Below are 23,483 nucleotides of genomic sequence, written 5' to 3'. Positions count from 1 at the left end.
CAATAAAATAATATGTGGGAAGGGCATTCCACAGTTGGGGTGCCACAACAGAAAAGATCTAGACTTGTGACCTACAAAATCCATAAGCTGGTTGGGACTTTTCCATCTCTTGCTTGGGCTGCAAACCACTGAGCCCCCTTCCCCAGTTTTATTCCTGGGGAACAAGGGACCCTTATGAAAGGGGATCTGCCGTGGTGGCTGCGGGGCGTAATTGATAGAGCCCTCCCTTCACTGATGGAAGGACCCTTCTGTCAGTGGAAGACAATGATATGATGCAAGCCCTTGTTTAAGGTAACCAGCCATTTAACCTGTCAGATTGGGGGCACTTGGAGCAAGGTCTTAGTAGGAGGTTTCAGCACACGGGCAGATCCATGCAGGAGAAGGAGGTAATAGTATACCTTGGTCCCAGTGCTTTTTAGGCTTTATGTCAAAACTAGAACATAAGAAAAACCCTGCTGGATCAGACCAAGGCCCATCAAGTGGCCAAGCAGGTGCCTCTAGCTAGCCCACTAACAAGACAGCTGCAGCAGCATCCTGCCTGTGTTCCACAGCACCTAATATCATAGGCATGCTCCTCTGATCCTGGAGAGAATAGGTATGCATCATGAGTAGTATCCGTTTTGACGAGTATCCATGGATAGCCCTCTCCTCCATGAACAGAATTACTGCAGAATTACTTGCCTTCAATTCCTACTAAAACGATACATGGATTGGGGGCGGGGGGAACTGCACTAGTTGGGCTGGACTTGGGCTTGTTTTCTGCCACTGACTGATGGTGCAGCTTGAAACCCGTTAACAGAATACGCTTCCCAAAATATTGGGGCTGTTTTGGGTGCAGTGCTGCTTGACAGATGGCTTAGCAAACTTTCATTTGAACACAGTTCTGACGCAGTAATGTTTTTATTCCTCCTTTGGGCAATTCCTGAAACTTAAATAGTGATGGCTGAAGTATTTTATGACTTTGCAGCTGAGTATCACATGTCTGAGTAATGCAGAACCATTAGTGAAGCAACAATTCAGAATATAGGGGACTTTTGTTCTAAGGATGGATTAGTTTTGTAAAGAGTGTACATACTAAGAAACTTGTATAAGCAAACAATGAACCTGTTGGACTTGACCACCATTTATTTGGTAGAAACGTTTGAAGAAAGTTTTTAAAAATTGTCAATGGACAGGATGATATTGTGAGTGTATAGTCTCATAACTGCCTTGTCTGCTCTATAAAACAATGGGAATAAGTATCAAATATATTTAAAAAAATTATTTAGGAATGTGCTGATTTTATTTCCTAGGCTGGTACGAAGATGAAATTTTTCATGTCAACGCTTTTGGATTCCCACCTACGGAGTCTTCTGCTACCACTAGGTAATAATGACAAGCGGCTTGCTTAGTGGAGACAGCCAAAGAGAAAGAGCACATCTGCCTTCTGTTTGTGCAGCTGTCAGTTCTGAGTTCCCAGAGAGCCCTCCCCACCAGAGGGGAAAGAGGCAGCTGTACTTTTGGGGAGGGGCCGTGGCTCAGTGGCAGAGCATGTGCTTTGCATGTGGAAGGTCCCTGGCTCCATCCCCAGCAGGTCTAGTTAAAGGCTTAAGATAGTAGGTTATTGAAAAGTGATGCTGATGGACCTCTGCCTGAGAACTTAAAGAGACCTTGCCAATCAGAGTAGACAATACTAAGCTTGATAAGATCAGTGGTCCGGCTCAGTGGAAGGCAAGTTCACATGATATAGTAAAACTTACATGTGTGTTGTGTGCTAAGTTGCTTCCCACTCATGATGACTCTATGAATCAGTGTCCTCCAAAATGTCCTATCTTTAACAGCCTTGCTCAGGTGTTGCAAACTGACAGTCGTAGCTTCCTTTTTAGAGTCAATCCATCTCTTGTTGGGTCTTTTCTTGCTGCCTCCAACTTTTCCTAGCATTATTGTCTTTTCCAGTGACCCTCGTCTTCTCATAATGCGACCAAAGTACCATAGCCTCAGTTTAGTCATTTTAACTTCTAGGGTCAGTTCAGGCTTGATTTGATCTATAACCCACTGATTTGTTTTTTGGGCGGTCCATGGTATCGGTAACACTCTCCTCCAACACCACATTTCAAAGGAATCTACTTTCTTCCTATCACTTACATCCCAACCTGATATTCTGAAATAAATACTAGATGTATAATGTGCAATTTCTGCATTTTGAGAAACTCATCCTGAGATACCGTTTTTGTTTTTTAACAATTTTCAGAAATACTGTCAGGTGTCTGGCCGTGTTGGTCTAAAGTAAGAGGAGCAAGATTAGACTCCAGTAACAACTTAAAGACCATCCAATAAGATGTCCAGGGTATAAGCTTTTGAGAGTAGCTCAAAAAGTCAGTGCTTGTCAGTATCTGACTAAGGGACCTTTGACTCTCGAAAGCTTATACTCTGGAAGTCTTGTTGGTCTTTAAGGTGCTACAAGATTCAAATCTTGACTCTCAGAAATATTATGCTATAAGGGCTTGGTAAATTGGCATTAGAAGGCAGTGATAAGTCCAGAGATCACAAGATTTAAAAAACCTCCTCCAGCAAAACAATAAATCACACATGGAGGACATGATTCGGAGTAGAAAAATGCACTTAAACGGAGGTTGCTAGTCTTTGCGTTTCATTCTCTAGGGCATATTATGGAAATACAAACTTCTTTGGAGGGCCTTCTTCAACCTCTGTGAAAGCCTCTGCAAAATTGAAACAGCTGGAGGAAGAGAATGAGGATGCCATGTTTGTATTCCTTTCAGATGTTTGGCTGGACCAAGTGGAAGTATTGGAGAAGCTTCGCATCATGTTTTCAGGTAGCTCTGTTTGCCAGAACCCTATGAGAAATGGCATTTGGTACTCGTTAGTTCAGCAACAGAAGAGAGCACACAACTAACATTCATAAAGGTATAAATGACATGGAGAAAGAAATCTTTTTGACATCTATCATAACATTAAAACTTGGGCCTACACAAAGAATTTGACTGGCAGTAGGTTCAGGACAGAAGAAAGGAAAGCTGTGACAATGTCCACTAACTTAGATTTTTTTAAAGGATTAAACAAGGGAGGGGTAGTGGCTCTGACAGAGCATCTGCTTGGCATGCAGAAGGTCCCAGGTTCAATCCCCAAAGTCTCCAGTTAAAAGCGCCAGGCAGTAGGTGATGGGAAAGACCTCTTCTTGAGACCCTGGAGAGTTGTTCCCAGTCTGAGTAGACACATGAAGCTGCCTTATGCTGAATCAAACCTTTGGTCCATCAAATTCAGTATGGTCTACTCAGATTGGCAGTGGCTTTCCAGGGTCTTTCACATCACCTACTTAACTGGAGATGCCAGGAGGTGGGAATTGAACCTGGTACCGTCTGCAATACTTTCTGGAATGGACTGAGGGTCTGATTCAGTATAAGGCACCTTTATATGTGCAACTCGCGGAGGAAGGGGGCTGTAGAGATTTAAGTGATTCAGACTAGGATCTGGGAGAACCAGGTTTGAATCCCAGCTCTGCCATGGAAGCTTGCTGGGTGACCTTGGGCCAGTCATGCACTCTCAGCTGGATCTACCTCGCAGGGTTGTTGTGATGATAAAATGGAGGAGAGGAGAATGATGTAATCCACCTTCGGTCCCCATTGGGGGGAGAGCTGGGGTATAAAAAATGTAAATAAAATAAATATTAAAAAATATAAATATTAGCAACGATAGCCAAGTAGACACTGGGGATGTGGGGGGAGGTAGTTGTTAATTTCCTGCATTGTGCAGGGGGTTGGACTAGATGACCCTGGTGGTCCCTTCCAACTCTATGATTCTATTAAGAGATCTTTACAGTTTTCAGGAGGCTCTGCGGTGCCATTTTATTTGCCTGGGCTTTTAATGATATATAAACTGCAAGTATCTTTTGTGTGTGTGGGGAAGTATCTAGAGTTTTCTTCTATTGGTTTTAAATCGTAATCTTTTAGTTGTGACTCGTAAACTGCATTAAGCCATGAGGAATATAACTAAAGCCATGGGATATAAATATTTTACTAAATAAGAGGAATTATACTTTTAAACTCCCAAGAGCTGGGAACAAAGAGGCTTAGAGAAAGGAGTGGTTTTCTCGCCCTGCTTATGGGCCAGAAGTATCTGTCTGATCTCTGTTGTGTGACGGGATGGACCCTTTGTCTGGGTCAGCAGGACTCTTCTTAAGAGCATTTTGGAATGTCCAATGTAAGCGGCCAGCCTGAATAATCCCTATTTTATAAAAGAGGAGAAAAGGACATTTGAGTCAGGTAAGTATCTGGACTTGGATTCAGCCAGAATGATTTTTTTTGTCCCTTTCTCCAGGTTGGCTGTCTTTCTGGTTGGGTCAGCTTTAGTCTTCTGGCTCTTTTCTGTCAGGTGGCAGCTCCGTGCTTATAGGACGCTATGTTCTAGGCCAAGGGAGTGAATGAAATGGAGGCAGGAATAATAATGCTATGGGGAGCCGGCTTTGTGTATATGCATGGTTGAAGAGGTGTGCTTCATAGCAGTGGGAAGAAAGAAAAGAAGAAGAGTTGGTTTTTATATGCCGACTTTCTCTACCACTTAAGGGAGAATCAAACCGGCTTACAATCACCTTCCCTTCCCCTCCCCACAACAGACACCCTGTGAGGTAGGTGGGGCTGAGAGAGCTCTAGCAGAGCTGTAACTTGGCCAAGGTCACTCAGCTGGCTCGTGTGTAGGAGTGGGGAAACAAATCCAGTTCACCAGATTAGCCTCCGCTGCTCATGTGGAGGAGTGGGGAATCAAACCCTGTTCTCCAGATCAGACACCACTGCTCCAAACCACTGCTCTTAACCATTACACCATGCTGGCTCTCAAGAGACACTTCTTGCAAGTCACATGAAAATAACAGTCCTTGTTTCTCCATCCAGGTTACTCCTCGATGCCTCCGACTTGTTTTTTCTTCTGTGGGAACTTTTCTTCTGCCCCATATGGAAAAAATCAGATTCAGTCACTGAGAGGTACTGAACATCAGGCACTGTACTGGGTTTACAACACGCAGCAGTGACATTTTTGTGAGTTTATGCCCTTTTAAAAGGGCTGTATCCTGTCACCATTTGGTTTGAAGCCTCCTGCGTCTGTGGATGGCTTCTTATACTAGCAGAAGGCACTGTTGTTAGTTGAGCAGAACGATAGGAAACAACCCCAAAATTCAGAAAGATGGGAAAGCTTGTTCCGACTAGAGGTCCAGAACGGAAACAGGTCATGAACAGGAGGGCTGTGGCTAACTTAACATGACTGATTTTTATGTACTTGATGTAACTTTTGTAAATCTGGATGTCTCTGACAGTAGTTGTGCTGTTCTATTACTTTATTTAAACAATTTCTACTGTGCCGCTTTATATAGATATGTACAAGGCAGTTGTTTCCAGTGAAAGGCCAGAAGTGGCTAGGATGGAGCCATAATTTCCCCCCAACAATTGTAGACATCTCAGTTTATGCCTTCAGATATCCTTATTAAAAATATTGGCTGTCATATATGTGTAGTTAACACGTATACTGTGAATGAAAGCGGCTGATAATTCCATATGTTGCAAAGGGTGACAAGATTTTTCTTGCCACATGAGTTGTCTAAGCTAATGGGTTTACAGATCACAAAGCATGCTCAGTTCTTTATGCTTGCATTCTGAACCCTGAGAGATTCAAAACAGAGAGCAGACCATCTCTCTTTGGTTTTAAGAACATCAGAAGAGCCCTGCTGGGTCACACCAGTGAGGGTCCATCTAGTCCAGCATCCCGTCTCATACAGTAGCCAACCAGTTCCTCTGGAGGGCCAATACCACACCTAAAAAAGGATATTACAGAGTTATCCGGGCTGTGTAACCGTGGTCTTGGAATTTTCTTTCCTGACGTTTCGCCAGCAGCTGTGGCAGGCATCTTCAGAGGAGTAACACTGAAGGACAGTGTCTCTCAGTGTCAAGTGTGTAGGAAGAGTAATAAATAGTCAGAAGGGGGTTGGGTTTGAGCAGAGTCATGGTCCTGCAAAGTATTAAAGGTAATGTGCAAATCATTGTCCTGTAAGTATCAAGATAATGTGCTAATGAGGGTGTGGTATGTTAAGGCGGAACCATTGTATCCTGAAGTGATCTGTTAACATGTGGAATCCAAGGCTAATCCGCATGGCTATTGTGGACTGTAGTCTTTGTTAGTCTGGAGGTTTTCAGGACAGGAAGCCAAGCCTTATTCATTCTTAAACTCTCTTCTTTTCTGTTAAAGTTGTGCTGATGTTTATGAATTTCAATGGCTTCTCTGTGCAATCTGACAAAATAGTTGGTAGAATTGTCCAGTATTTCAGTGTCTTGGAATAAGACCCTGTGTCCTGTTTGGGTCAGTCCATGTTCAGCCACTGCTGATTTCTTCGGTTGGCCAAGTCTGCAACCTGAGAAATCAGCAGTGGCTGAACATGGACTGACCCAAACAGGACACAGGGTCTTATTCCAAGACATTGAAATACTGGACAATTCTACCAACTATTTTGTCAGATTGCACAGAGAAGCCATTGAAATTCATAAACATCAGCACAACTTTAACAGAAAAGAAGAGAGTTTAAGAATGAATAAGGCTTGGCTTCCTGTCCTGAAAACCTCCAGACTAACAAAGACTACAGTCCACAATAGCCATGCGGATTAGCCTTGGATTCCACATGTTAACAGATCACTTCAGGATTAGCACATTAGCACATTATCTTGATTCTTACAGAACAATGATTTGCACATTACCTTTAATACTTTGCAGGACCATGACTGAGCTCAAACCCAACCCCCTTCTGACTATATATTACTCTTCCTACACACTTGACACTGAGAGACACTGTCCTTCAGTGTTACTCCTCTGAAGATGCCTGCCACAGCTGCTGGCGAAAAGTCAGGAAAGAAAATTCCAAGACCACGGTTACACAGCCCAGATAACCTACAAGAACCAATGAACTCTGACCGTGAAAGCCTTTGATGATATTACAGAGCTTGAGAAGGTGCAGAAAAGAGCAACCAAAATGATGGGGAGCGGTTAGGACGCTTAGGGCTGTTTAGCTTGGAAAGAAGGCGGCTAAGGGGAGACATGATAGAGGTCTATAAAATTATGCATGGTTTGGAGAGAGTGGACTGGGAGAGGTTTTTCTCCCTCTCCCATAATACTAGAACACGGGGTCATCTGCTAAAGCTGGAGGGCGAGGGATTCAAAACAGATAAAAGGAAGTATTTTTTCACACAACGCATAGTTAAATTGTGGAGCACCCTGCCCCAGGATGAGGCGATGGCTGCCAGCTTGGAGGGCTTTAAGAGGGGAGTGGACGTATTCAAGGAGGAGAGGCGTATTCATGGCTATTAGTTAGAATATATACTAGTCATGCTGCATACCTATTCTCTCTAGTATCAGAGGAGCATGCCTATAATTTTGGGTGCGGTGGAACACAGGCAGGATGGTGCTGCTGCAGTCGTCTTGTTAGTGGCTTCCTAGAGGCACCTGGTTGGCCACTGTGTGAACAGACTGCTGGACTTGATGGGCCTGGTCTGATCCAGCAGGGCCTTTCTTATGTTCTTAACAGGGCAGAGAGGCTGAGGCCTTCCCCTGATGCTGCCTCCTGGCCCTGGGATTCAGAGATTTACTGCCTCTGAAGGTTTGATCGCTTGGGGAAAAAGAAAGCAACAGGACCCCATACTCTGTGTACTATTTGTGCATGGCTGAATGCTGCATGGATATCTGCTGTCCTTTGGTTAAGGCAAGAAAAGGAGGAATCGCTATATAGCTTCATAGAAGACTTTTCAATATGTTGAATAGCAAACTTTGGAATATTGTGCCCCTAGGTTCCTTGAAAGCCCTGGCAGACATAATATGTGAATATCCCAGTATCCATCAGAGGTATGTGTTCCATGCATTATTTACTTGGCGAAAAATCTTAATGGGAGAGATGTGCTTTGCATTTATCAACTAGAAAATGTTCTAACATGCAGAAGTGTTGGTTAGAAGAAACTTTATGTAAAATCATATAGTTGGAAGGGGCCATTCAGGCCATCTGGTCCAACCCCCTGCTCAGTTCAGGATCAGCCTAATGCATCCTTGACAAGTGTTCGTCCAGCTGCTGCTTGAAGATTGCCAGTGAGGGGGTGAGGCAGGCTTAAGCCCCTCTATTTCCCTATCAGATTCCTGAGGACATCCTTCCATTGCCTCCTCTGAGGCGAGTTCGGTCTGGATAAATTGACATGCTGGGGGAGTCTGCCTTGGAATGGCCTTTTTTCCTCTTCCAGCTCTGTTTTAAATAGCTCCCAGTGTTTGGGTAAACTTTCAAAAAATGTAGCCAGTCATACCATTGCAATGTAACACCCCTTATGAGTCCCCGCTTTACTACCTGGACATACCAGTTACCCAAATTGTAACCTATATGTAACCTTCCTTTCATTTTATGTTGATACTACCTTCCTCAAAGTTGAAAAGGTTGGTGGCGGTGGCTTTTATTTTTTAATGTCTGGGTTGATTACTCAATGGCACATTGGATACTTTGCATACGGAAGGGCCCAATTTATCCATTAGCATCTCCGGTTCAAGATGTAGCAGATCGGGGTACACCTGCCTCTACTGAGACCTTGGAGAGCCACAGTCTGTCCGAAAAGGCAGTACTGGGCCAGATGGACCAGTGGTCTGATTCTGTATAAGACTACCCTGTGCATCTGTTGAAAGAATTTGATCTGAAGTATGAGCGCCTTCATAACTGAATTCACTCCAGGGACTTTATCAGTGGTTACTAAAGAGCTAATTGTTCTTTGTGTCTTCTGGCCAGTCATACACATGGGATACTGTGGTTTCATTGCCTCGAAACACCTGAAAATGTACAGTATTACGAAGGAGCTTTGGCACTCTGCTGTCACCTGTCCGGTTTAGACGTTGCATTGACCACTGTGGCTTTTCTTCCTAAAAAGCTCCCCTCCCCCCCGCACACACCTTCAGTGAACTTACAGAAGAGGTCACCAACCTTTTTAAGTATTCGGGCACCTTTCAATTTTGAGGGTGATGGGCGCCATCCCAAAATAGTTGCCACAGAGGCAGAACCAAACCCAAAATGGCTGCCTCAGGGAGGCTGAACCAAATGGAATTCCTCCCTCCTCACACATTCTGGGAAGAAGGAAACCTTGGAAGGGGGAAACAACACACTGGCTAAAGGGAGCCCAAGCACTTACTGACGCGGAAGCCAAGCGGATTAGCAGTCTTGTCCAGGATACCCATCAGAAAGTCCACGGCCACATAGAAAAAGTGTAGTTTATTTGTACAGTGCAGAAATATATACAGATACTCCTTTCACACTCTCCGCTCATAACATCCCGCATAGAACTGCGGTTTCACTTCATTATATACACCTGGTGGACGCAGCCACCAATCACAGTAGATATCCAATTATCCTGGTATTGCTACTGCATTGCATCAGCCACCTGGCTCTAACTGGATCAGGCCAGCTTTCTCAAGCTCCCCAGGTACTTTCCAGGCTGATTACATCATCCTTAGATCTCACTGATCTATCCTGCACCTGTCAAACTATCTGACAGACTTGTAATCTTGATACTTACCAGTCCTCCTGATCTTCCTGTGGAAAACTATTTTCATTTGAATGAGGGCAGCCAGTAATGAGCCCTGCCTTGCAGTAGCCCCCATCCACTTTCTGAAAAGCTCAGCAGATGCCAAGTTCTGGCGGGCACTGCATTGGGGAGCCCTGATGTACAGTAAGATAGCCAGCCCAAAGCATCCTCCACAGCTTCCACATCCCTAGTCGTACTGGATTCCTTTTGCCATGTTTGTCTGATGGGATTTACTCAGAAATTATACTAAATGCAGTGTATGTCTTGAACTGTTTGCAGCAGTCGATTTGTATTCGTTCCTGGTCCTGAAGACCCTGGCCCTGGCTGCATTTTGCCAAGGTATGTTTGCAGCTTAACAATCAGAATTCAGATTCTTTCACTGGGAAATGCTGCCACGAGGATATGCGAACATGGGTGTGACACTCACCGTGCTGCTTTATTTTAGGCCGCCACTTGCCGAAAACATCACGAAGGAATTCAGGGAGCAGGTGCCGTTTTCTGTTTTCACGACGAATCCTTGCAGGTAAATGCACCAGCTTAATGGGAAGAAAAACAGGCATTCTTTTGGTGGTTGATGCCTTGATACACAAGCAACAAGATTGGGGTGAGAACCAGACTCTCAAAATGTGGTGGAAACCCAGATGCAGTTCCATCTCCCTGACAAGAACTTCCCTCACTTTCTTTGTACCAGTTCCACTTCTGTGGCTTCTACACAGAGCCATTGATCCATTTTAATGGAAGGCAAGGCAGGCAGTTTTCCTTTTGAGGTCGGCTTGCTGCATTGTCCTTGATGCCTTTCTACCATGGAGCTCCTAATCTTTCCCCCAAGCCCTCTTTCACCCACCCATTATATCTTTTTTAAATCATTTTTATTTTCTAGTCATTAAGATACAAACGGACATAACATTACAACAGAAAAACAAAGAAAACAACAACACAATACAAACATTCAAACAATATACCAAAGCTGACTTCAAAAGGGTGAATATATAACATTTTGGTTTAATACTGAATTTTCCCTTAGGGTATGCTATAGCAACTTTAAAATATTATACAAGCTACCTTCTACATGATCATTTATCTCATAATGTATATGCTTTATATTTGCATAAGGTACACCTGTGATAAATCGTGTTAATTCATTTATGATCACCTTTAACAGACTACCAGTATAGTTTTATATCTGACATTTTTCATTTCTAAATACTATCCCCTTTATAGTTGCATATAAGCTTATATATAGTGACTATATTCCCTAATACATATTTTCAAGAAAACCTTGTGGTTAAATATATTGTGGCTAAACATATTCATTTCTGTTTAAACCAGCTTCATGAAACATGAGTAATACAATTCCCACCTTTCTTGAAACTCTTCACTAGATTTTATGTTTACTTGGTTTGTCAACTTAGCCATTATTGCATATTCTGCTAATTTATCTTTCCAGTCTTCTACATCTGGTAAGTTTTCTGGCTTTGTTGCTGTCATCACTCTTGGGATTTTTTACAATCTTTTTACAAGACCTCACCCACCCATTTTCTCTATGGAAAACATTCACGTCTTTTGCTATCTCAGCGGCAACAACCTTGCGTTCACCTTCCGTTCTTACATATCCTCTTCTTTAAGGATAAAGATCTTTTATTTAAGTTATTTATAGTCTGTCTTTCTCACTGAGACTCAAGGTGCGTTACATAGTGTAAGTCAAGTGAACAGTGCGATAGGAGCTGGACTATGGAAATCTGATAACAAACAAAAGTCTAGTCTTGTTACCATGTTACCATGGCATGGATCCAGGTTGCCAGATCGTCCGAGTCCAGATAGGGGGCCATCTCTTGGGCTACACTGAGTTGGAAGAGTTTAGCATCATCCGTTCTTTTTGATGGACAGCCTACTAGACTAATGGGTGGCATTTCTACCTGGGAATTAGGGAAGTGATCTGATCGGAGTCTCAGCCTAACGGAAGGACCCAGCCTGACCACCTGCCTATGAAGTAACAAAGGATTTTTTTGCAAGCACCAGAGTTTGTGGAAAATTTAGAACTCTGTCTCCTCTCTTCTCTCCTTGAAGAGAAGACTGAGGGGATATGATAACCATCTTCAAGTACTTGAAGGGCTGTCATATAGAGGATGGTGCCGAGTTGTTTTCTGTTGCCCCAGAAGGTCGGACCAGAACCAACAGGTTGAAATTAAATCAAAAGAGTTTCCATCTAGACATTAGGAAAAATTTTCTCACAGTTAGACCAGTTCCTCAGTGGAACAGGCTTCCTCGGGAGGTGATGAGCGCTCCTTCCCTGGAGGTTTTAAAAAAGAGGTTAGATGGCCATCTGTCAGCAATGCTGATTCTATAACTTTAAGCAGATGATGAGAGGGAGGTCATCTTCTGGGCATGTAGTGGGGGTCACTGGGGTGGAGGTAGTTGTGAATTTCCTGCATTGTGCAGGGGGTTGGACTAGATGACCCTGGTGGTCCCTTCCAACTCTAAGATTCTGTGATTCTGCTTCCTTTTTACTCGGTGCACTTTGGAGATAAGACCAAAATTATTAATCCCATGACATATGACGCTCCCCAGCCGGGTAGGACCCTTCCTTTCCCAGAACTCTGTATATGCAGGTGCTAATGGTGGCACCTTCCTCTGACCCAAAGAGTATTCTGCAAGTGGAAGAGTCTCTTGCATTGGACGAGGGTTCCTGGAGCAGGAGATGAGACCGCTATTAGTGTCTCAGTAAAACCTGAAATCTATGGAGATTCCTGCTTCTTCCTATCCTTGGAACAGCCTGTCCTGGCTCTTCAATGCACAACTTCCTTTTATCTTCCACATTGCTTCCTCAGCGAAGTCTGTAAGGCTGTCTTGCCAGCTCTGGTACTCCCATGTCATTTTAACATCCCAGCTGCTCAGTCATATGAACACATGAAGCTGCCTTCTACTGAATCAGACCCTTGGTCCATCAAAGTCAGTATTGTCTATTCAGACTGGCAGTGGCTCTCCAGGGTCTCAGGCAGAGGTCTTTCACATCACCTGCTTTTGCCTGGTTTCTTTAACTGGTGATGCTGGGGATTGAATCTGGGACCTTCTGCATGCCAAGCAGATGCTCTACCACTGAGCCACAGCTTTCACCCATCCTGCCCCGTTGCCGTCTGTTGGAGCTTATAAGCCCCCTGTGCAGGATCACTTCTCCATTAAGCCCAGCACACAGCACAACTGCTGGTGCTAAATAAATGTTTATGAGGAGTGTCTGGTATCCATATTATCTGGCTCATCTTTTCAATGTCATTAGTGTAAGTTCATATTCACCTGTCAAATAGAGAATGGCTGCTTGGGGAAGGAAAAGGATAGAGTAAGGAGTTAAAAGCAAGTGTCTTGCAAATACTCGTGTCTTGCAAATACTCGTGTCTTGCAAATTCCTTGAAATTATGAAGAGAGAAAATTGTTTGTTCTTTCCAGGGTTCAATACTGCACGCAGGAAATAATCATCTTCCGAGAAGACTTAGTAAACAAGATGTGCCGGAATTGCGTCCGTTTTCCTAGCAGCAATTTGGACATTCCTAACCATGTAAGACAAAAAGCACATAACGTTTTGGGTGAAATTTTGAGGTGGTGTATTGTAACATGCTGCTATTCTAATGTACTTTCTTTCTAAATGTGCTTATTTTTGTAATCCAGGACTATACTGTAAAGAGATTCAGTACATGTCATTTCTTCCAGTCTTTATGTTCTTAAATGTTCTTTTTCATTTTGGAGCATAAATCAACTCTCCGAGAACTCATTTGGTGGGAGGGTAGTAGTCACAAATGGATGTTTCAACCTTCCCACACACACCATCTTCCTTCTTTGGGCCAGAGATTTTTTTCTTTTATTAAGCCTCTACCTTACCTCCATGCATGGATGGACTCAGGAGATAGTGTGCGTTGGAATTGCATCTGAATCCCTACGGAGAACAGTTTTCCCAAAGGGATTCTATGCGCTAGAGGGCCTGCAGCCATTGTGCACTCCAGATGTCCTGCTTTCCAAAAAGCATGATCACGATATACCTGGGATGCAGCAATGCTTCTGATTGACAATTTGACTGGCTGTGCAGATTTTTTTAAAAAAACATTGCTTTGGCAGCAACTGCCACTATAGCACAAGAATCTTCCCTGTGTGACTGAAAGTAATCTACAGCAACTATTTTGTGATTGGGTCCACCTCTTGCGGCAGCTATTTTGTGGCTGTGCCCGGCACACTGTCACATGAACACATGAAGCCGCCTTATACTGAGTCAGACACTTGGTCCATCAAAGTCAGTATTGTCTACTCAGACCGGCAGCGAATCTCAGGCAGAGGTCTTTCACATCACCCACTTGCCTAGTCCCTTTAACTGGAGATGCCAGGAATTGAACTTGGGACTTTCTGCATGCAAAGCAGATGCTCTACCACTGAGCCACAGCCCCTCCCCAAAATTCCAAAGGTGCCCGCAGGCTCAGAAGAGTTGGGGGACCCCTGGTCTATTTAGACTCAATATCCATTAAGTTTAGAATTTGAATGGTGTATCCAGATTGAGGGCTCTTTATTTAACCCATGCAACCAACTAGGAAAACACCCATTAATTGAAAAGTGAGCTTGTAAGGCTTGTTGCTTTTTATTCTGCAATTGTGTTTCTTTGTTCTTCACCTCACAGTTTGTAAAGACTATCTTATCACAAGGTCATCTGTCTCCACTCCCCCTTTACGTCAGTCCTGTGTACTGGGCTTACGACTACACCTTGAGAACTTACCCACTGCCAGACGTTATTGTTTTCACTGACAAATATGACCCATTCACTGTGACCAACACCGATTGCCTCTGCATAAATCCTGTAAGTTTTTCTAAAAGCATAATGAAAACCCTGTTTCGAATGAGCAAAACAAATGCACTGTTCATACAAAAAGTTTTTTGATGTTGTTTGCTGAGTTCTAGTATACACTTTTACAGCTGTTCATACTTGCCCTTTCAAAATTAATTCGTGTACATTTCTGTATAGTTGAGTTTTCATGCGAAGATTTAGGAATGCTCTCAAAAGATGGTGACTGAGTTTAATTCCGTTTTCCATAAATAAGTTGCTGCTTCACTATTTATTTTAACTCCATTCTACAAATTTTGCTTTTGAATCCTACTATTCTGCACAGCTAAGTGCAGAATCCTCATCTGGAGGAAGAGCATTTTCCACCAAGGAGAAGGCTTCACACTTAGCCAAGCAGAAGGGTAGGATCCAACCCAGTAAAAAAGTATGTGCTGCCTCATTTATTTTCTCTATGTTCTACTCTGGTGCACAGGAAACAAAAGCAATGAAATACACATTTCAGCAGTTGTCCCTACCTTCAGCATGAGCTTTGTTGACGAGTTGGTTCATGTTGTTTTAGTAATGCTAATACTGTACCTATTTGGTAATTAAACTTTAATCGAATGTACTGCTGAAAGCAGAGCTACTGGGTAAGGGATATACCAAAAAATTATGGTGGGGGGAAGGCTAGTACTTGGAAATGGCTGCCAGATGAGGATGTAGACAAGCTGGAATGTGTCTAGAGGAGGGCAACATACATGGTGAGGGGTCTGGAGACCATAAGAAAGGCCCTGCTGGATCAGACCAAGGCCCATCAAGTCCAGCAGTCTGTTCACACAGTGGCCAACCAGCTGCCTCCAGGAAGCCACAAACAAGACGAGTGCAGCAGCACCATCCTGCCTGTGTTCCACCGACCCAAAATAATAGGCATGCTCCTCTGATACTAGAGAAAATAGGTATGCAGCATGACTAATATCCATTCTAACTAATAGCCATGAATACCCCTCTCCTCCATGAATATAGGACCAAGTCCTATGAGGAAAGGTTGAAGGAGCTGGGTATATTTAGCCTGGAGAGGAGAAGAATGAGAGGTGATATGATAACCATCTTCAAGTTCTTGAAGGGCTGTCATATGGAGGAGGTGTCGAGTTGTTTTCTGTTGCCCCAGAAGGTCGGACCAGAACCAACAAGTTGAAATTAAATCAAGCGTTTCCGTCTAGACATTAGGAAAAAATTTCTAACAATTAGAGCAGTTCCTCAGTGGAACAGGCTTCCTCAGGAAGTGGTGGGCTCTCCTTCTTTGGAGGTTTTTAGGCAGAGGCTAGATGGCCATCTGTCAGCAATGCTGATTCTGTGACCTTAGGCAGCTCATGAGAGGGAGGGCATCTTGGCCATCTTCTGAGCATGGTGTAGGGATCAGTGGGGGTGTTGGGGGGAGGTAGTTGTGAATTTCCTGCATTGTCCAGGGGGTTGGACTGCATGGCTCTGGTGGTCCCTTCCAGCTCCATGATTCTATGACATCTTTTCAGGAAAATGGCATTTAAGCGGCCTTTGTGCAATTCCCCCCCTTTATTCTAGGGATCTTTTCCAAGGAGTGGTTTTTCATTCAAAGTATTCTATCCTTCTAACAAAACAGTTGAAGACAGGTAAGATCTCCTGTTATTTTATCTTGCAGCAACTGTGACTACACTTCAGGGCTCTCCTTTGCTTCTGAATATAAAATGAGGACGGGGCCGTCATTTATTGGGTTGCTGCCTGCTGATGAGGGGCTGGGCACACGTAGGAGTGACACAACTCAGCACTGGAAATAATCAGGGTAGAATCATGCATAAAAATTCCTGTAATGAAATGCCATCTGCCACATATTTATTTAAGAGATCTATAGCAATTGATGGCCCAGGCTAACCTCATCTTGACAACCCTCAGAAGCTAAGTGAGGCGTCCCTGGTTAGTACTTGGATGGGAGACCGCCAAGGAAGTCCAGGGTTGCAACGCAGAGGCAGGCAATGGCAAACGGCTTCTGTTTCTCTGCCCTGATCTGGATTGCTTGAGCTAGCACAATCTTGTCAGCTCTCAGAAGCTAAGCAGGGTCGGCCCTGGTCAGATGGGAGACCATCAAGGAGGTCTAGGGTTGCTATGCAGTGGCAAGCCACCTCTGAACATCTCTTACCTCGAAAAGCCTATAAGGTAGCCATAAGTCAGCTGTGACTTGACTACACTTCCCAACACCACAAAAATAAATAACTGTCAAAAGCAAGTTTCAGGCTTGGGCATAGACCTAACACTTAAAGTTAAAATACCGAGAAGCAAGAGTGACGTGACTCTTCAAGTTTGCAATAAAACTGTTATATGGTGATAGACTATTTTTACTTGCACAAGAACATTCTGAAAGAAAAGCCTACAAACCCTTTAAAGATTGTGCTGTATCAGACAGTCACCGCAAAATTCTTTCTATGTCACTGTCCATTCATAATTGAGTTTGTAACCCATTCTTATAATCTTGCTGTAGCTGCAGTTTCAAACGACAGTAATATTTACTTGGACATATTTGTGATTTTCAGCTCCATCATGATTTCCTAAAAGCTTTCCTCTTGCTTTTAAATCTACAGCTAATAAACTTAAGGCAACCCCCACCATTTGGAAAACAGCCAAGCACAATTTTAAGGGAATTAAATCTGCAGGCATTAAGACTTAACTGATGGGAAGCAATCTCAGTGGACTCATGTGAAGTGCAAATTATTCCTTTTATGTTGCATTAAACAGAACTTAATCCTCAGTACATGGTACAAAGTATCTCAAATCTGTGTGATAGAGGCCTTTGGTTCTTCTATCAAACAACCAGATGTAGAATATTCACACAATCAAATGTTGGCTTACCTCTGTGCAACCATAGGAAACTCACAGAAGTCTCTAACAGCTGTTTTAATAAGAGAGTAAATATGCAGTTATTAAGGAAAGATCGCAGTGTGTTTCAATAAACGTGGATGCATTGATGTAACTTTAAAGTGCTTTTCTTGTTTTCAGCAAAGTCCAGAGTCTTTGAAGCTCAATCATGAACAGCAAATCTGTCTGGCTGTAGCACTGTGGATCTTCAGGATCATGGATTTTTATTACATATTAAAGATGAATGTAGACCTTTTGTAAATAAACTATTATGTGGAAAAAAAGTGTATTACACATCTGTCATTAAATCTTAAAAGTGGTGCCTGAAATAGAGATGAATTTAGCTGGCGGGTGGTGGAGCGTGGAGTAAATGAAGATCTTACGTTCTCACCTGGCAGAACAAATTATTTCTCCTGCTAAAAAATAGAATCTCTTCTACTTTAACCTCAAAGATGTGACATTTACACACACACACATGACTTATTTACTTGCCTCTTCTGCTCCAAACCCCAGCATCTTTTACAGGTCAAAACCTGCACTGTATTCTCAGGGTTAAATGTACAGCTTTCCAAGGCAAAGGAAAACTTGTGACATTACTAATCAAATGACTGAGCTGATTTTTGCTTAAAACAAAGAAGCTACAAATTTTAACAGGGAACACTGATTGGCTTGCATATGGCGTTCCTAGAGGGATCAGATGACATAGCCTCACCAAAACATGGTAGTGATGAATTGAAAAGCTAAACATGGTGGTCAATGGTATTCCTGCTTTTCCAAGATAACCCAGCTAAGTTTGCAATTCTAAAAACACTTTCCTAGGAGTAAGCGCCACTGCCTAGGGTGGCACTGTAAGACACTGAGTTCTGTAGCAGGAAAACGAAGGCTTCTGGGAAGTGATATTGAAGTGCCTCAAGTACCTTTCCCATTTATTTCATTTGCCGAGTCATCAGTCCAGCAGCTTTGGTGCTTGTGGTGCTGGAGGGGGAACCAAAAAAAAACATAATCTGCTTCTTTAAAATTCTGTGTGGGCGAATTAGAGATATGTGGGATTCTACAGGACAACTAATTTCTCCAGCAAAAATACTAGAAAAGGTTGGCCAAAAAAAGTGGTTGAATGGTTCTTGTAGGTTATCCGGGCTATGTAACTGTGGTCTTGGTATTTTCTTTCCTGACGTTTCGCCAGCAGCTGTGGCAGGCATCTTCAGAGGAGTAACACTAAAGGACAGTGTCTCTCAGTGTCAAGTGTGTAGGAAGAGTAATATATAGTCAGAAGGGGGTTGGGTTTGAGCTGAGTCATGGTCCTGCAAAGTATTAAAGGTAATGTGCAAATCATTGTCCTGTATGAATCAAGATAATGTGCTAATGAGGGTGTGGTATGTTAAGGTGGAACCATTGTATCCTGAAGTGATCTGTTAATATGTGGAATCCAAGGCTAATCCGCAAGGCTATTGTGGACTGTAGTCTTTGTTAGTTTGGAGGTTTTCAAGACAGGAAGCCAAGCCTTATTCATTCTTAAACTCTCTTCTGTTAAAGTTGTGCTGATGTTTATGAATTTCAATGGCTTCTCTGTGCAATCTGACAAAATAGTTGGTAGAATTGTCCAGTATTTCAGTGTCTTGGAATAAGACCCTGTGTCCTGTTTGGGTCAGTCCATGTTCAGCCACTGCTGATTTCTCAGGTTGGCCAAGTCTGCAGTATCTTTCATGTTCTTTTATCCTGTTTGTATGCTGCGTTTTGTTGTCCCGATGTAAACTTGTCCACAACTGCAAGGTATACGATATACTCCTGCAGAGGTGAGGGGGTCTCTTTTGTCTTTTTCTGATCGTATAATCTGTTGTATTTTCTTGGTGGGTTTAAACACTGTTTGTAGGTTATGTTTTTTCAAAAGTTTTTGAAAGTGGTTGAATGTTTGCAGTCTTAACCTTAAAATTAAACAAGTAATCAATGAAGGAGTCTTGAAGGAGGAAGATAAAGTGGGGGATATGATTAAGAAGATACTAAAGACAAAAAAAGGTACTAAAATGGGGGATATGATTAAGAAGATACTAAAGACAAAAAAAGGTGTATCAGCGACAATTTATAAATGGCTTGTTTTTAATAAGCAGGATCTTCTAAGAGTGTTACAAAGTAAATGGCACACAGAAAGACAATTCGCAGAACATGACTTGGATAGATTGAAGAAAAGAATTCGAAGCGTCAAATTATGGAAATATAAAGAATTAGGAAGAAAGGTAATATGGAAATGGTACCGGACCCCTGTGCAATTAGCATATATGTTTGGGGCTAGAGCCCCCAAATGTTGGCATTGTGGACAACATAGGGGGTGGTACTCGCATATGTGGGTAGAATGTGATAGAGTTAAAGGGTTCTGGGAAGTAATTAGTAAAATAATGGAAAATATGCTGCAAATTAATATTCAAGTTAATATAGAGATACTATTCAAAGCAGTATGGGAAGAGTTAAGCCTAACCCCAGGAAAACAAGAACTTTGCAAGGCTATGCTGTTATCAGCCCAGGCAGTAATTGCACGTGGATGGAAAGATCAGAAGAAATGGATTCTGGATCTTTGGAATAATTACTTATTTGAATATATTCAATCAGACATTGTAGCAACTATAATAAAGGATACAACTAGAGAGAACAACATTGAAGAGATTAAAGTAAAATGGACTTTGTACACGGACTGGGTCAACAGAGGAGAAGCCAACCCAAATATACTTCAACAACTTAAAAAGCTATGCTCATGTATAAAGATTGTTTTTTGAGAAGTTCCAGGGGGGTGGCGGGCATCACGGGGGAGTAAAATGTAAAGTGAAGTCTATGTATTATTTGGAATGAGAATGTTAAGATATAGAGTAATAAAAAAACATTAAAAAAAATTCTGTGGGCAAGCTCTCTCCCAATGACTTTCTTCTACACGGCTTTTGGGAATATTTCCCCCTCCTATCAACAGCAAAGTATGCATCTCTCTGTTTATCTTCAAAAACAAACAAACACGGTGCACACGTTAAGACTATTTCTTGAACAATATGGGTAAGGAATGCATTCACATTGGTTGTAGAGCTCCTCAGTACATTGGAAGTACTGAGTACTTCCCTATTGGGGAGGGGCTGTGGCTCAGTGGTAGAGCATCTGCTTGGCATGTAGAAGGCCCCAGGTTCAATCCCCAGCATCTCCAGTTAAAAGGACTGGGCAAGCAGGTGATGTAAATAGACCTCTGTCTGAGACCCTGGAGAGCCGCTGCCAGTCAGAGTAGACAATACTGACTTTGATGGACCAAGGGTCTGATTCAGTATAAGGCAGCTTCATGTGTTCATGTGACAATGGGTAAAATTTCAGGAAGAGCCAGCATGGCGTAGTGGTTCAGATTAGCAGACTCTAATCTGGAGAACCGGCTTCGATTCCCCACTCTTCCAAATAAAGCCTGCTGGATCACCTTGGGCCAGTCACAGTTCGTGCAGAACTCTCTCAGCCCCAGCTACCTCACAAGGTATCTGTTGTGGGTGGGGCAGAGGCAATTGTAAGCTGCTTTGAGACTCCTTACAATAGACAAAAGCAGGGTATAAACACTAATTCTTTTATGACTAGATGCTGCTGCTAGATTGTTCTTTTAATGCCTACCTGTAAGTAGCTTCTGTTTTATTTTCCAACAATCTGTAGTGTTTAACAGGGGGAAGTCTGTAGGCTGATGAAATGACAACAGAGAAGCAGCTGTTTTTGTCAAAGCAACCCGGAGAACCTCCGAACAGGTAGCCAATTCCTTATGGCTTGGCTTAGCTCCTGCTGTCCCTGAGTGAAATTACCCACTGGCAAATAGAGAAAGAAGTGGGGTTTCAGTGTACTTCATGTAATTCACTAGTTCTTAACTGCTGAAAACCTCTGGGGGGATCAGGATAACCTTTAGAAAAGACCACAGTGAAAACAATATTTTTAGAATGTTGATGACTTAACGCCAGGGAAATAACACTTTAATGGTTACTGCTAATGTATTAACACTTTTTTCTGTATGTGGCGTGTTTCTCCCCCCCCCCCCCCCGTTTTTTACTCCAGAGTTCCTCCAAGATCAAAGTGGCGTGGACAGCTTTCATTTTATTCTTACAACCTTCTGAAGAAGTTGGGTTGAAAGAGACAGAAAGTGGGCCATGGCCACCCAGTAAGCTTTGTGGTCAGCAGGCATTTGAACTGGGTCTCCCTCCAACCCCTTCAAGCCCTATATTATGCTTGCTCTGAGATCCTGTCTAATGCTGATGGTTTAAAATGAAACCTCTCTGTGTGTGCTGTCAAGTCACAGCTGACTTATAGTGACCTGTAGGGTTTTCGAGGCAAGAGACGTTGGGAGGTGGTTTGCCATTGCCTGCCTCTGCATGGGCTGAGAGAGTTCTGAGAGAACTGTGGCTGGCCCAAGGTTTCATGTTGGTGAGTGGGGGAATCAAACCTGGCTCTCCAGATTAGAGTCTGCTGCTCTTAACTACTACACCACGCTGGCTCTCAGAACCCAGGCAACCTCAGTATGTGCACTTTGCAGGGGAGTCATGGATGGACAAACGGGACTGGAACCTCCAATCCCATATTCTATTCCGTGTAATCGACCCACGTCGTCCAGACCAGGAGCTACCAGACACACCACCCAAACCATACTTTGTCAGAATGCAGGCAACGATTCAAACCCACATAGTAAGGAAAGCAGGCGTTCAGAAAATCAAGGTTGACACTAGTTGAAAAATATATATTGTTGATTGCTTAAGCATACGCATATTGAGAAATGCCAGCAAGGTTGACACTAGCTGGAAAAAAATGCTGACAGTTTAAGCTTACACATATTTATTGGGAAGTACCACCTTGTTCAAAGTAAGCGTACACAGGATTTCAGGCACAGTGGAAAAGTACCCATAGACTGCCTAGATTTCATCGGTGCACGAGTCCACTCAAAGGCCCATCCCTTACAATGTCTGTCTGCTAAAGAGCCACCTAAGAAGCACCAAAAGAGGGCCAGTGTGGTGTAGTGGTTAAGAGTGTTGGACTAGTAGCTGGGAGACCTGGGTTCAAATCCCCACTCATGTCATGGAAGCTCGCTGGGTGACCTTGGGCCATTCCAACTCTGACTGACCTACCTCACAGGGTTGTTGTGAGGCTAAAATGGAAGAGGAAAATGATGTAAGCTGCCTTAGGTCCCCATTGGGGAGAAAGGTGGGGTATAAATGGAATAAAATGAATTTTAAAAGTAAAAGTGCCTTTTCTGAATCCACAGCCGGCCCTTTCCATGTACCTCTCACTGAACGCCAATTCCATTTTTACAGCTGAACATTCCTTGATAGCTGGAACTATTAGTTTGGTGCTCCACCTGACCAAAGTTTAAAAAGTCAAGAAAAGGATGGTACTATCACTGCAAGAGCACCTACAAAAATCACCTTGAACCATGACCATTTGCGATGCCCAACACGTTCTCTTGTACAGTGCCCATGAACAGAGGTGCCTGGCAGCCACAAAAATGCCGCTGGGGGTGTGGGGTGTGTGACTGGCCCTTCCCATTGATATTTAAGGCCAAGGCCAGAATCTCTGCCATTGTAATGAATGTAGGCACAATTCTACAAGCAATTTCATATTATTCCTGGAGAAACCAATGTAAATTCTGCTACTAAATAACTCCAAAAGACAATCTTTCATACATTCATTTATTTATTGACTGCTCCACAGACAGGCAAGTCAGTAAATTCCAGTCTCCATAAAGACAGTTTCAGAGCTGCGTCACCCTGTTGGTCTGCAGTAGACTAGACTCAAGTAGGAGACACCTTGGAGACCCCCCCATGTCTTCTACTGGGCCTAGGGGTTGCAAACCTCCAGGTACTAGCTGGAGATCTGCTCTTACAACTGTTCTCCAGGCTGGAGAAAATGGCCGCTTTGGCAATTGGGCTCTATGGCATTGAAGTCCCTCCCCTCCACAAACCCTCCCCTCTTCAGGCTCCGCCCCAAAAGCCTCCCGCCGGTGGCGAAGAGGGACCTGGCAACCCTAACTGGGCCCGAATCTAGCTGTTTGTCTCCACATTAACTGACAGGTTTGCCAACCTCCACGTACTTAGCAAAAAGAAGCACCTAATACTAAATAGACTAGCTGTGTGAAAAAATAGTATTCAGCTCACACTATTTATGCAAAAGTGCAATATTATTATATACAAGTGCAAGAAGCCAAGAATAATAGAGATACATGCAACAAAATATATACAAGGATAACT

The 23,483-nt window shown here is 43.1% G+C and overlaps 1 protein-coding gene across 1 annotated transcript in view; it reads left to right on the top strand.

The window, feature by feature from the left end:
• Positions 1-17,413, top strand: part of POLE2 (DNA polymerase epsilon 2, accessory subunit) — a 35,798-nt gene extending 18,385 nt beyond the window's left edge. Inside the window, exons 10-19 of the mRNA XM_056851107.1 lie at positions 1,293-1,365; positions 2,641-2,813; positions 4,884-4,973; positions 7,815-7,869; positions 9,855-9,914; positions 10,021-10,098; positions 13,017-13,125; positions 14,230-14,406; positions 15,949-16,016; positions 17,395-17,413. Coding sequence (XP_056707085.1) covers positions 1,293-1,365; positions 2,641-2,813; positions 4,884-4,973; positions 7,815-7,869; positions 9,855-9,914; positions 10,021-10,098; positions 13,017-13,125; positions 14,230-14,406; positions 15,949-16,016; positions 17,395-17,413 — 902 coding nt within the window. The remainder of the gene's footprint in view (positions 1-1,292; positions 1,366-2,640; positions 2,814-4,883; positions 4,974-7,814; positions 7,870-9,854; positions 9,915-10,020; positions 10,099-13,016; positions 13,126-14,229; positions 14,407-15,948; positions 16,017-17,394) is intronic.
• The last annotated feature ends 6,070 nt before the right edge of the window (positions 17,414-23,483 follow it).

This window comes from Euleptes europaea, chromosome 6 (genome assembly GCF_029931775.1).
Source record: "Euleptes europaea isolate rEulEur1 chromosome 6, rEulEur1.hap1, whole genome shotgun sequence".
Lineage (NCBI taxonomy): Eukaryota > Metazoa > Chordata > Lepidosauria > Squamata > Sphaerodactylidae > Euleptes > Euleptes europaea.
Note: the sequence above shows the minus strand (reverse complement) of the source record. Positions and strands in the feature narration are given on the sequence as shown.